The sequence below is a fragment of the Castor canadensis genome, chromosome 11 (assembly GCF_047511655.1).
Source record: "Castor canadensis chromosome 11, mCasCan1.hap1v2, whole genome shotgun sequence".
Taxonomy (NCBI): domain Eukaryota; kingdom Metazoa; phylum Chordata; class Mammalia; order Rodentia; family Castoridae; genus Castor; species Castor canadensis.
In genome coordinates this window covers 1,019,614-1,033,677 of record NC_133396.1, presented here as the reverse complement: position 1 = coordinate 1,033,677, position 14,064 = coordinate 1,019,614, and the positions used below count along the sequence as shown (strand labels likewise).

The window sequence follows — 14,064 nt, the reverse complement described above, 5'->3', positions numbered from 1 at the left end:
GAGGCCAGATCACTGGCCAGCAGCAGGCTTTACATTTTCAAACAATGCTTGGTAATTTCTCTAATCAGTGGCACACTTGCCAGAGAATCTCTCCAGACCCCCATTCTTCCCTTATCTCCCTGCACAGGGTGACTGCTGTTGGCAGGAGGGGGATCTAGGACAAAGCTTCTCAGATGTCTCCGCCTTCAGGGACATTCTTGAAGCTGATAGAAGGGAATCAAGATAAATAAGAAAAACAGAGCAAGGCCTGGGGCTGGTGTTGGAAGGAGAAAGCTGGTTGGGGTTGAACTGTTGATAGGCTGGTGCCGGGGGAGTTAGGTGGCTTCAGGTGGGCAAGGGACTGCAGTGACCTGGGATGAAAGCAGGGATTTGGGGCTGCGGTACTGGGCAACCGTGCGCCTCCGGCCAGGCTGCTGCTTAAAGACTTGAGGCTGTTGCAAGAAGGAGGTGAGAGGAGGCCTGGCTTGGAGGTGGATCTGGAGGATGGAGTGGGGGTGGGAGGGGCTGTGGTGGCCCTGAGTGTTTGTCTCCACAAAGGAACTGCATCCTGGGAACTGGGGGTGATTGTGACCCCAGGAGCCATGAGACCCACCAAAGCTCAAGTGTGCTGGGGACTCGCAGAGGAATCTCTCTTGAGGAATCTCTCTTGAGGATTCAAAAGAACAGGCTGGAGGAGATACTCCAGCCTCCGCAGCCATCTCAGAAAGAGAAGGACAGGAAGAACCTCAGGGGCCACCCACGGCTGTTTGCCTCCTTCCATGCTGCAAGTTGGTGCTTGCACTTGAGCCAGCATCCCGTGGCCACCAGCACACTGCTGTGGCTGTAACACAGCTGGTGTTGGCTCTCTTGGCCCTCTCCATGCCAGTGGAGGAGTCATGAACTGAGGGTGCTGTCAGGAAATAAAGGCTGGAAAACTGCTCGATGCTATACTCACAGGGTCGCTGAGACGTGTGGCTAATGGAGGGTCTAACCTGATGTACACCCCTGCCTCCAAGATCTGCCCAAAGTCCAGGCCACCAAGCACCACCTCTGCCAACACCGCAGGTACAAGTCAGGTGCTCTCTGGTGGCTGTACTAGGGGCCGTCTCTACTACGCACTCTTCTCCACCCAGGATGGTCCTCGTCCCTTGGCCATTATCACTGCAAGCCAGACCCAGTCCTCCATGGCACCCCTACTGCCTGGCAGTTCCATTTCACTCCCTATACTCCTTTCCTGACTTGCCACAGCTGTTTTACAAGTCCTCTTTCTGCAAGCCTTCTCACTCACTTTCTCCTGAGCCCTTGTCAGGGGCACCAAAGCCCTAAGGTTTTCAAAGGGTGGACAGAGAGCTACTTCCCAAAGCCAGGTGCTTTTCCTGACCAGGGCTGCTCTGTGAGGCATGCACTGATGCAGTTTTGTGTCTCCTTGCTGGTGTCCACATGGCTGCAGCAGGCCCACAGTCAGTTCACAGGTCCAGTGGCTTCAGGGCCACTGTTTGACCAATTCCAGGATGAATGAGCCTCCTATTTTTCCAAGATCAGCCCTGCACAGCATGGTCATCTCATCCCCCACCTTCTCCAGGGTTTCTGTTCTGAGCCTGCTCCTCTTCACCTCTCCACACAACAGGCTTCCACCGCCAGCTTTCCGGCCCTCCTGGCTCCACCTCTCTCTTGACTACTGCTTCCTGACTGCTGCTTTCCATAGCCAAGCTTCCTGGGTACGTTGTCCACTTCCCTCACTGCTGGGCCACCCAGCCAGGGAGCGGGAGTGACAACCTGCCTCTTCACTAGACTACCCTTAAAACTACCAGGCACTTTCGCCTTGCCCAACCCAAGTGCCACAGCTCCATCCTGACCTTCCTGTTGCATTCCATGCAGTTGGCTACTCCATTCCTAAGGCTTTTCTTTTCTTTCTTTTTTTTTTTTTTTTTTTTGTGGCACTTGAACTCAGCTTACACCTTGAGCCACTCCACCAGCCCTTTTTTTTTTGTGATAGTTTTTTTGAGATAAGGTCTTTTGAACTATTTGCCTGGGCTGGCTTCAAACCACGATCCTCCTGATCTCTGCCTCCTGAGTAGCTAGGATTACCGGCATGAACCACTGGGTCCCGGCTCTAAAGCTTTTTATTATAAAATATACCGAAGCTACATCAGGCACATGTAACACATATTGTTTAAAGAATAAAAATAAAACACACTCCTGTGCTTAAGGAATGAGACATTACTGCCACCTGCTGTTGTAAATAAAAGTTTTATTGGCATCAGCTACACCTGCTCATCCACACTGTACTCTTCTGTGGTTGCCAAGGAGACCAGATGGCCATCGAACCACATGCCATGCATTTGGTTTTTTTTGTTTGTTTGTTTTTTTCCAGTACTAGGGTTTGAACTCAGGGTCTACATCTGGAGCCACTCCACCAGCCCTTTTTGTGATGAGCTTTTTCGAGATAGGGTCTTGTGAACTATTTGCCTGGGCTGGCTTCGAACCACGACCCTCCTGATCTCTGCCGTCTGAGTAGTTATTTGGCCCTTTACAAAAAGTGTGCTTCCTGCAGAACACTTTTTGGTGAGGGACAGCCGATGGCAAGACTGCCACCTTCCCACCAGCGGGCCGACGTTTTGGGAACATGCTTTTAGTACTTTATATATCAGTGTTAGCTGTTTCTGGTAGAAGTGTCAATCTAATCACTAAGATGGTGCATTGCTAGAAATGGAATACCAGAGTTTATATTGAGCTAGAGTGAACTTAAAATGTGAGGCAATAAAGACCTCAGGAAGTTTCCTATGCAAAAATTCTGGGGCTGGGCATGCAGCTCAGTGGCAAAGTGCTTGCCTAGCATGCACAGGCCCTGGGTTCCATTCCTAGCACTAGGAAAAAAAAATGTGGCTGGAGACTTGGTTGAAGTGGTAGAGCACCTGTCTCCCAAGCCCCAAAATCCTGAGTTCAAACCCCCAAATAGCCAAAACAAAAACCCAATTATAAATATAAATTTGTCATCATTGGAGGTGTGGCTCAAGTAGTAGAGTGCCTGCTTTGTAAGCGTGAAGCCCTGAGTTCAAATCCCTCCCCGCCCAAAAAAAGAAAATAAGAATTTGTTTAAAAACAGAAGATAGGAGAAAATAAAATAAAAGAATAAGTTTGCTCAATACAAATTAAGACATCAGAAAAAAGCACTAATATGAGAGCATTCAGAAGACATGGAAGTGTGTCAAAGCACCAACAAAATCATAGGCTTTCAGACTGAAGTGCATAAAAAGCCAGATACACACGGAACTTTCTTTTCTTTCCCTCCCTCTCCTTTCTTTTCATGAGGTCTCAGCATATGGTCAGGCTGGACTTGAATTCATGACCTCCTGCCTCAGCCTCCTGAGTGCTGGGATTACACGATGTGAAACTGTACTTGCCTTTTTCCCCTTTTTCTTTTTCTTTTTTGTGGTGCTGGGGGTAGAACTGAGGGTCTCACACACACTAGGCAAGTGTCCCACTGGTGCGTTACATCCCCAACTGCTGGCACTAGATTTTCTACAGTCAAACACAAACTAAAACAAGACAGAGACAGCAACCTAATGTCAGACAAAACGTTTCCTGGTGAAAAACAACACAAAAGTCTGAGGGACTGCTACACCTCAGAAAAGGGAAGAAGACAAAAAAAAGCCTAAACACAAGCTGGGTGCAGGTGGCTCAGCTTGTAATCCTAGCTACTCAGGAGGCAGAGATCAGGAGGATCACAGTTTGAAGTCAGCCCTGGCAAACAGTTCACAAGACTCTTGAGAAAAACCTTCACACACACAAAAAGCTCATGGAGTAGGCCCTGAGTTCCAGTACCAGAAAGAAGAAGAAGAAGAAGAAAAAGCCTAAACACATACATACCTATCAATGTACCTCAAAAGACAAAAAGCAAAGAAACAAGAAAACAGATAAGTCATTAATTATAGCTGAAGAACTAGTATCTCTCTCAGAAGAATTAACCCTGGAGTAATTTTAGTCCCTGACTAGAATGTAAAAGTATTAGAAATTTCTAATAGACCAGTTACAAGGGAAAAAGGACTCAGGCTGAATTGTGGTGTAAGGGAATAACAAAGGAAACATTTTCTGTCCAAGTCGTGAGAGCTTGTCACCCAGCAATCCCGGAGGATATGCGTTTTTTTTAGCTACAGTTATCAGAACACAAGACAGATTTGTGCAGTGAAGAGGTCATCACAAAGCTAGCATTCTCTTACTGTTCCTGTAAGTCACCCCAAACCGAGAGAGTATGAAAATAAAAAATCAACTTCATTTTCATTAACAGTAAGCGCTCAAACTCTGACATCAGGGGTGAGGATGGGGGATGGTCGAAGGCAACGGGAAGAAACATGGCTAAGTGTGGAAGGCCACAGGAGCATGCAGGATGAGGGCATCCAGACTGCAGAAACATGGCTGGGAAAGTGCCTGCCTGACCTTGCTTCGTTCTGGGCAGAGAGGAGGGCAAGTGAGGCCAGAGCCTGCAGGCCTGGGCATTTGCAGAACCAGTATGACTATGGGATGGGGAACCAGCTATGTAGAGTGTCTTTCTTTTTTGGCTGTACTGGGGTTTGAACTCAGGGCCTCAGGCTTGGGGAAGCACAAATAGGAGGATTGTGGTTCAGGCTGGCCTGGGCATAAAGTGAGATCCTATCTCAAAAACAACCAACTTGAAAAAGGCTGGAGGCGTGGCTTAAGTGGTGGAGCGCCTGCCTTGCAAGTGTAAGGCCTTGAGTTCAATACTCAATACCACAAAAAGCCAAAATTTAGATTGTTGCAGTTGTGTTCTTTGACAATTAGAATGGAAGTTCAGTGAATCCTAAGGTTTCCTAAGAAAACTAACAATAGAGTTTCTGGGGGAGGGACTTGGCTTGCCAGACAAGCTGAGTCTAAAGATCATTTGGAAAAAAATAAACAAGTACGACCAGGAAAATTCTGAGAAAGAAATGCAAAAAGGAGATGAGGAAGGGTGATAATTCAAATGATATGGCATTGTCTGTGAACACACCAAGAGATCGGTGGAGTGGGACAGACAGTCTGGATCCATGCACAGCTGGAAAACTCAGCATGGCAGTGAAGGTGGGGTTTCAACAAGCAGGAAATGTGGGCTGTTTGGACCACTGGTGTGGCGACACCTCCATCGCCATCTGTGGTTCCCACTTCACACACAGGCATGAGAAATTCCCAGTGGATCATGGAATAAAAAAATACATGCACAAAGGGCTGGTGGAGTGGCTCAATTGATAGAGCGCATGCCTAGCAAGTGTGAGGCCCTGAGTTCAAACCCCAGTACTACAAAAAAAGAAAAAAAAAAGAAAGAAAAACATGCATGAGAAAAACAAAAACAAGCAGTATATAAGAAAGGTCAAAGCCGTGGGAAACTTGGGGAATTCACTTTGCCTTAGAAGTCCTCATTTCCATCATACACAGTGAGCTCCGGCAGATCAGTAAGACAACCTAATGTGCAAACCAGCAGAGAGTGAAAAGATGCACACTTCTACTAGAAATAACAATGAAAACGACAGCTATGAGACTGGCGAAGACTAGTGTTTGGAACACTGTGGAGAGGTCTGGAGAAAGTAGCACTCTCAATGCTGCTGAGTCCAAGTGAGGATGATACCTGCCGAAGTGAGAAATACAGCACCTCTTTCTTTTTCTTTCTTCCCTTCTCTTTCCCTCCCTTCCTCCCTCTCTCTCTCTCTCTCTCAGTGCTAAGCAAGCACTTACTGCTGAGGCTATATCTCCAGACACACAGCCACCATTATCTTTTTTTTCTGCAGCACTGAGGTTTGAACTTAGGGCCTCACGCTTGCTAGTCAGGTGCCTCTACCACCTAAGCTACTCCACCAGCCCATTTTTGTGATGGGTATTTTCAACATAGGGTTTCACAAACTACTTGCCTGGGCTGGCTTTGAACCATGATCCTCCTGATCTCTGCCTCCTGAGTAGCTAGGATTACAGGTGTGAACCGCCAGCGCCTGGCATCTTTTTTTTTTTTTTTGAGATAAGATCTTGCTATGTTGCCCAGGCTGCCTCTTCAGGAGTTTGCTCCTGGGCTCGAGCAATCGTCCTGCTTAGTCTCCTAAGTACCGGGAACTACAGGTGTGCCGCCACTGCACCCAGTTCAGACTTCTCACGTGTGTACGTATCATATGCTCACTATAGCACACATATAAGGCTACTCAGTATCACATGAGCTCTAATAGCCGAGGACTGGAAATGACTTAAGTACCTGCATGGACCTGTACGCACCTATGTGATGGAATGACCAGTGCCTGTGGGTTAAGTACATGCTCTAGGACAGACACCATTGGACAGCAGTTCATGACCCACATTTGGCATGTCTGAATGCTGTTTGAAATGGCCTTTTCTCCCTTTACCTTTCTTGGTGCATGTTGTCTCATGTAGTTCCTCCAAAAGTAAATACTTCAAACAGATTTTCCTGAAAAGTTTATGATGACCAACAGCATGTGACAGAGCTGAAGGCATGTGACTTAGGGACAAAGAAGCCTCAGGCAGTATAGCCAGACAAGGTCATGGCCTCTGTAAGCTCCTCTGCCTTGTGGACTGAACACATCCGAGAGCTGCTGGTCTCTTCTAGAGTAGCAGGGCTGTCCAAGCTGCATCCACTCCTTGTGCAGAAGTCGATTCCGTTCTAATGTGCGCCATGTGGTTCTGTGCTGGACATGGTTTCTGACCTGCAGGACTTTGTGCTGTATGGTATGGGAAATGCTCAAGCTATGAATGAGAGGAAGAAGGCCAATTTCCTGAAGCTTAGGAAATTGAAAGAGTGAAAGAATGCAGTGTGCTGATTGGAGAGTGGTGGCCACGCTGTCCCTAGCTATTACCCTGCTGTGTGGGCAGCAGCCTGGGCAGGCAACTCTCTCCTACCTGGAATGGAATCATCCTGGGAAGGGAGGCCAGAAGGGCTGGACCCCAGGTCCAGTAACTGCCAGGTCTCCTGGAGAGAATTGCTGGCAAGCGATGATGATCTGTGGGCATGGTGACTGTTCTCCTCAGTGACTTCTTGAGCCTGGGGTGGCTTTGGGAACCTGTTTTCTTTCTCATGAGTTGATTTGCAAGTCACAGCAGGGATCTTGTGCTGCCTCTATAAACGTTAGGAAAGACATAGTCATCCTAGATAACCACCCTCTCCCCAGCCCAGGGACGCCACAGCCTCCCCTCCCTTACTCCCTTGGGGACAGGCCACTAGGGACAGTCCTAGAGACTAGGAGAGCAGGCCAAGTGCTCTGTACCATAGTACATTGGCAGTGCTGATGTCACACAGCTCCTCCAAGCATTTGAAGGCTGAAGTGAGTCTAGGACAGAAGTACCAGGCATAGACTCTGAAGGCTGCCTTTTTAGCCACCTACAGCAGAAGGGCCACTGTTGGACAGAGTGCACTTCAGGTGTGTGTGTCCACTTACTCCATTAGTCTAAATGAGGCACCTGGCAACTAACCCATGTTAGTTGAGAGCAGTGGCTTTCAACTCTCTTCTGAGATACTCACTGTGCTCAGATTCCCACAATACCCACACTCAAGAGTGTGCAAAGACTTGGCACTGATGTGCCTGATTGCACCCCAGCTTCTGTTGCACCACAGCTTCACCCCAGATCTTGCAGCACCCCAGCTCCTGACTATACCTGAGTGGGTCTTGCTGCAGCACCTGCCTTAGGGCCTCTGATGATTGTCTGTGCTGAGTGGGATTCATTCTTTCCAGCATATTCAGAAAAGCACTTTTTCTTGGTGTGCTTTGGGTCCTGTTGTGAAATTACAAGAGTTCATGTATTATGGACGGCATATGTCATTGAGCTTTCCTATAAGAACAGGAAGACACAGTCCCCAGATCTCTGGTATTGGACTCTCTCTATTTGTAGGCCCAAAAGGAGGGACGTGCTTGCTACACCAGGCAGGGAAAACTCAGCAGGATTCCTTCAGTGGACCTATGTGCCTGTCACAATCTTCTGGGAAGGAAGGCTGTGAGCACCAGATGTCTGAACACCGAGCAGAGCCTTCTTCCCAAGGGCAGGCCTGCATGGAGCTGACCTGGGCAGACAAATGGGAGCCTCCTTGCAGGGCCCTGGCCTGGGGTTGGCAAGTTTTAAGAGTTACTTAACTAGATCTAATGAAGAAATGACAGTTTTGTAGTTGGGAAGAGATTAATAAAGCTTAATAACATATTTAATACATTAGGAAGAAGTGGAGGACAGATGTTCATTTGATGATTTGAGAAAGATTTCTTAACAACACATATTTAGAAGCTTACTGATTAATGCAGACGACTTGAAAGTTGCAAAGAGTCTGAAGAAGCAAACTCCTTAATGACTCAAGAGCATTTCCCAGAGGTGGCAAAGGCATAGGGATTGTGTGCACGCGCACGTGCCTGCCCTGTGTGCACAAGGGGGATCTGGAGGGAAGGCGGGCAGGGAATAACCATTTCACCACATGCTGTGGTGCTTCAGCCTCACTAGTCTGCATTTCAGCCTCCTTTTTTGGGCTCCCTGTTCTCCTTCCTCCAACACATCCTTCCCAGTGCTCTCTGGGAAGCAAAGTTCTGCTGGGAAGTGCCCTGGGCCCACTGTCTCTGGCCAGCCATTCTCAGTTTCTTTTCTTACAGAATGATGGATATTCCATGGGCCTCAGTCCTTCCCCCAAGGCCCATTTCCTGGAGACCTCCACTGCCCCCCCATGTCCCCAGGTCTCCGTCCTTCAAGGCTTAAGACAATGATTCCCCTTGGACTTTGCGCTCTGTGTGTGGCCTAAGGCTGGGTGCTGGCCAAGGACAGAAAAGGAGCACCTCAAACTCACCCCTCCTGCCGTCTCTGCCCCAGTGACTTCCCAGGTCCAACCCTTGATGTTCTTTCTCTCACATTCCAGGCTGACTCCAGATGAGTACCATTCAGGCCTGCAGCTGCTCATCCCACCTTCCAGTCCTGCTCCTGCCCCTGGACCTGAGACTAGAAGTCACAGTGGCTGGGAGCAAACTCACATGACCTCAGGGCAGACAGGCCATCTATCTCTACTTGGCACTCTTAATTTTAATTAATTTAATTAATTTATTTTTGTGGCACTGGGGTTTGAACTCAGGGTCTCATGCTTGCTAGCTTGCTAAGCAGGTACTCTATCACTTGAGCCCCTCCACCTTTTTATATAGGATATGTTTGTTGTACGAGGGGTGGGGGCGGGAATTGATCGTGACAATTCCGAATAGACTGACATTGTACAGTGGTTACATTGCCCCCACCATCCCCCCCCAACCCTTTCCTGCCCCACTTAAAGCAGTTGCAGGAGATTTCATTGTTCTATTCATATAGGTATGTGAAGTCCATCATCCATATTCCCTCGCCTTAATCTCCTTCATCATCCTCTTCCCTCCCACAAGCACCCCCCCAACACCCTGTGCCTACTTTACAGTTTTCATTATTCATTTCTAAGTCGATGTTCAATGGGGTTTCTTGATGCACACCAGCTGTGAGAATACTTTACTTTGATCAGTTCAACCCCTTCCATTGCTCTCCCTTACCCCTTCCCTCCCATCCCCCGTTATTCAACAGCTTTCAGCACGTATTACATCCTCTACCTGAGCAGATGTTAAGTATTTCAATATTGCTAACACTCTTACCATTCCATTTTCCTTTCTCTCCCTCCCTGAGTTCCACAGTGTAGCTATACCATTATAAACATGTTCTACATGGGGTTTGAACTCAGGGCCCTCACCTTGAGCCACTCTGTCAACCCTTTTTTTGTGATGGGTTTTTTCAAGATAGGGTGTCTTGAACTATTTGCCCCGGGTGGCGTTGAACAGTGATCCTCCTGAGGAGCTAGGATTATAGGTGTGAGCCACAGGTACCCAACAAAGTTTGTTTTTGTGTAAATGTTTATCTCTTGGATCTATCTTCCACATATGGCATTCTTAATTTTTATTTACTTATTTTTGCTATTTACTTACTTTTTTTTTTTGGGTGGTACTGGGGTTTGAACTCAGGGCTTTGCATTTGCTAGGCAAGTGCTGTACTGCTTCAGCCATGCCTCCAGCCCTTTTTGCTCTAGTTATTTTGGATATAGTATCTGACTTTTATCCCCCATGCTAGCCTAGACCACGACCCTTCTATTTTAGGTTTCCCACTTTCGCTGGGATGACGGGCACATACCGCCCACCAGACCTTTTCTGTTACACACTTTTTTGCCAGGCTGGCCTGGAGCCTCAATCTTCCTGCGTAGCTTGGGATAACAGACACATGGCACCATGCCCAGCCACTGGCTGAGAAAGGAGGTCTTGCTAACTTTTTGTCCAGGCTGGCTTCAAACCATATTCCCCATGATTGCAGCCTCTCAGTAGCTAGGATAACAGGCGTGAGCCACCAGTGCTCGGCTACTTTTGTTTTTTAAGAAAGGGTTTTGCCCTGTAGTCCAGGCTGGCCTAGAATTCATAATTCTCCTGCCTTGCCTCCTGAGTGCTGGGATTACAGGCATGTACCACCATGTCTGGCTTAATTTATCTTAAATACACTGAAAAGTCAAATTCACTCTGAGATAATATATTGGCTCGGTATCAAGATTACATGAAAGTTACACACCCTTTAAAGAAGCACCGTGGCTCACGCCCATAATCCTGGGTACACAGGAGGCAGAGATCATGATGATCGCAGCTCAAAGCCAGCCTGGGCAAATAGTTCCTAAGACCCTATCTTGAAAAATCCCATCACAAAAAAAGCACTGTTGGAGTAGCTCAAGGTGAAGGCCCTGAGTTCAAACCCAGTACCACCTAAACAACAACAACAAAAAGCTGATTATTAGTTTAAAAACTAATCAGGCAAGGTGGAACACATCTGTAATCCCAGCACTAGGGGAGGCTGAGGCAAGAAATGGTGAGTTTGAGGCAGCCTGGGCTACATAATGAGATCCTGTCTCAAAAATAATAAAATAAAAATAAAATAAAATAGCCAGATGCTGGTGGCCCATGCCTGTAGTCATAGCTACTTGAGAGGCATATCAGGAGGATCAAAGTTTGAGGCCAGCCCCAACAACAAAAACAAGACCCTATTCAAAAATACCCAGTATGATGGCCGGCAGAATGGCTCAAGTGGTAGCGTACCTGCCTAGCAAGTATGAAGCCCTGAGTTCAAACCCCAGTATTACAAATGAACAAACAAACACAGCAGGTATAGTGGCTCAAACCTGTAATCTAGTCCTGCCCAGGCATAAATGTGAGACCCTATTCAAAAAATACGTAAAGGAGAAAGGGCTGGGGATGTGGCTTAAGTGGTAATAACAGAGTGCCTGCTAGCAAGTGCAAGGCCCTGAGTTAAACTCCAGTAGAACCCTCCCCAAAATAAAGTACTTAATAGCTTCAAAAACCACAGGAAACACATTGCAATGTTATTGATAACTATATTTAAATGCTGAAAAATGGAGGCTTTTTATATTTGTTATATTTTGAAGTGTCTGTAAAGAAAGTGCAATATTTAAGCAGCTGGTAAGATGTTATTTAAAATGCATTTCTCAGGTGTGTTACCTGAGCTGTCCTGTGGGGCTGCACCTGTCCCAAAGGTGGATCATGCAAAGGCACTTCAGGCACCTCACTGGAGTCCTGGGTCTCAGGGGTAGGAGGAAGGGTCTGAGGAGATGGCTTCCCTGGAAAGAACAGCAGGGAAGGTTTGGTTCTCTATTTAAACAGCACTTCAGGATTTCTCTGTTGAAAACAAACACTCAAAAAAGAACAGCATGCTCCTTTTCAAAGCCAACTTCTCCAAAGAGAACTTGGGAGAGGGGTCGAGAGTAAACTGGATGACACCTATCAGTAGCCTGCAGAGATCAGCCACACACAGGACAGCTTGCCGCAGCTACATGGATCCCTGTCAGCAGAAATGGACATGTTTGTTAATAGGCCCAAAGACAGACACAAGTGACCAGGCATGGTGACATATGCCTGGGGTCCCAGCTACTTGGGAGGCTGAGCAGGTAGGATTACTTGAGCCTAAGAACTCACGGCCAGCCTGGGCATCATAGCCAAGCCCCATATCAAAAAAAAAAAAAAAAAAGTAAGAGGCAAAAACATACATACTTAAAAATTATGGCTGCACCCAGGCACCGGTGGCTCACACCTATAATCCTAGCTACTTAGGAGGCAGAGATCAGGAGGATCGTAGTTCGAAGCCAACTGAGCAAACAGTTCCCTATCTCAAAAAAACGCATCACAAAAAAAGGCATGGTGGAGTGGCTGCCTAGCAAGTGACAGGCCCCGAGTTCATACCACAATACTGCCAAGAAAAGAAAAAACCCTAATACAGCTATGTAGCCAACACTGGCCTTGAACTCTTGCCCTTCCCATCTTAGTGTCCTGAGTGCTGGGATTACAGACATGGGCAGAGACATTGTTCAGGGTTCACTCGAGGGTTAGCGCACGCACACACACAGGAGCAATTACATGGCTTAGCTCTGGCCTGGGCCCCTGAGACGCCCCAAAATATCAGGTCTTCCTAAATAACAGGACATATGAGAAATCAACTTGGAACTGAATTTAAGAACTATGAAATCAGAAAATATACAAGTGGCCAAGAAGTCCATGAAGAATTCAACATCATTGGTCGGTCGTAGGGAGATGAGAAGTCAAAATCAAAATGAGACACCACTTCATGCTCACTAGGATGGCTAGAATCAAGGTAGAAGAAAACAGTGCCTGCTGCGGAGGGTTTAAAGAAACCAAACCCTGGTAGGAGAGTAAAATGGAGCAGCCACTGCAAAACAGTTCAGTGGCTCCTTAATAACTTCAGCACTGAATTGCCACGTGACCCAGCAATTACACTATTAGGTACAGACACAAAAGAAGTGAAAACACATATTCAAACAAAAACTTGAGTGGACCCTGGTAGCTCATGTCTGTAATCCTAGCTACTCAGGAGGCAGAAATCAGGAGGATGGTGGTTCAAAGCCAACCCGGGCAAAAGTAGTTTATAAGACCCCTATCTTGAAAAAAATCCATCACAGAAAAGGGCTGGTGGATTGGCTCAAGGTATAGGCCATGAATTCAAACCTCAGTACCAAAAAACCCCCCAAAACATGAATGTGTATAGCAACAGGAGCCACAAAAGCTTAAAGGCAGAAAGGAATGCAAATGATTATCAGCTGATGAATGGATAAAAAAATGTGGTCTAGTCGAACCATAGAGCATTAACTCAGCCATAAACAGGAATGTTCTACAACACAGATGGACATCAAAACATTACACTAAGTGGAAGAAGTTAGTCATATATTGTTTGATTCCATTTAAATGAAATGTATAGAAGGGCTAGGGAGGGGATGGAAGGTTGGTGCTAGTGGGATTCAGGGTTTCCTCTGAGGGGATGGGATCGTCTGGGTATGGAGGGTGGGGATGGTTTCACAATGCTGTTAACGGAACTGATGCCACCACAGTATCCATGAAATGTATTAAAATCTTGGCAATCTCAGTTTTGATGGGCTTGTTTCCTTGTCCTACTTTTTGCCTTCACTAAGATATGAAGGTTGTTCTTTGCCTTCTGAGGGACCTACCTGACAGCAAGGGTGCTGTGCTGACCATGCCGTGATCACTGCAGCAGCAAAGCATTCTGTACTTATGAAATAGCTCAGGCTCTCAGGGTTAGGTTTTCTCCTATGTTCATGTCTCATGCTTTATGGTCACTTTCACATGGGTAGCCAACTATTGTCTCTCTAGTACTAATAATTTTGAGTGTTCTAATCTCTTGACATCTTTTTTGTTTTCGGTGGTACTGGGGTTTGAACTCAGGGCCTCATGCTTGTTAGGGAGGTGCTCTACCACTTGAGCTATTCCTCTAGCTTTTTTTTGTGTAGGGTACTTTGTTTTGGGATTTGAACTCAGGGCTTCATGTTTGCAAAGCTGACACTACCACTTGAGCCACACTGCCAGTCCATTTTACTCTGGGTAGTTTTTGGAGATGGGGGTCTCAAGAACTATTTGCCTGCACTGGCTTCAAACCACAATCTTCCTCATTGCAGCCTCCTAAGTAGCTGGGATTACAGGTGTGAGCCACTGTGCCCAACTCGTCATGTCTTTTGACTTACTCCTTTCTCAAAGTTGAATTCCA

General features: G+C 46.9%; 1 protein-coding gene across 7 annotated transcripts in view; it reads right to left on the bottom strand.

The window, feature by feature from the left end:
* Ccdc57 (coiled-coil domain containing 57) overlaps positions 1-14,064 on the bottom strand; it is a 110,418-nt gene that overhangs the window by 22,843 nt on the left and 73,511 nt on the right. For 4 of the 7 annotated variants that reach the window (XM_074044840.1, XM_074044843.1, XM_074044841.1 and 1 more), the window contains exons 16-18: positions 11,496-11,614; positions 7,624-7,740; positions 6,871-7,087 (exon numbers count right to left, since the gene is read on the bottom strand). The exons of 1 other annotated variant lie outside the window; for it this stretch is intronic. In XM_074044840.1, the coding sequence (XP_073900941.1) occupies positions 6,871-7,087; positions 7,624-7,740; positions 11,496-11,614 (453 nt within the window). Of the gene's footprint in view, positions 1-3,349; positions 6,693-6,870; positions 7,088-7,623; positions 7,741-11,495; positions 11,615-14,064 lie in introns of those variants that run through there. 2 more of the 7 variants (XM_074044844.1, XR_012438397.1) reach the window with 2 other exon arrangements.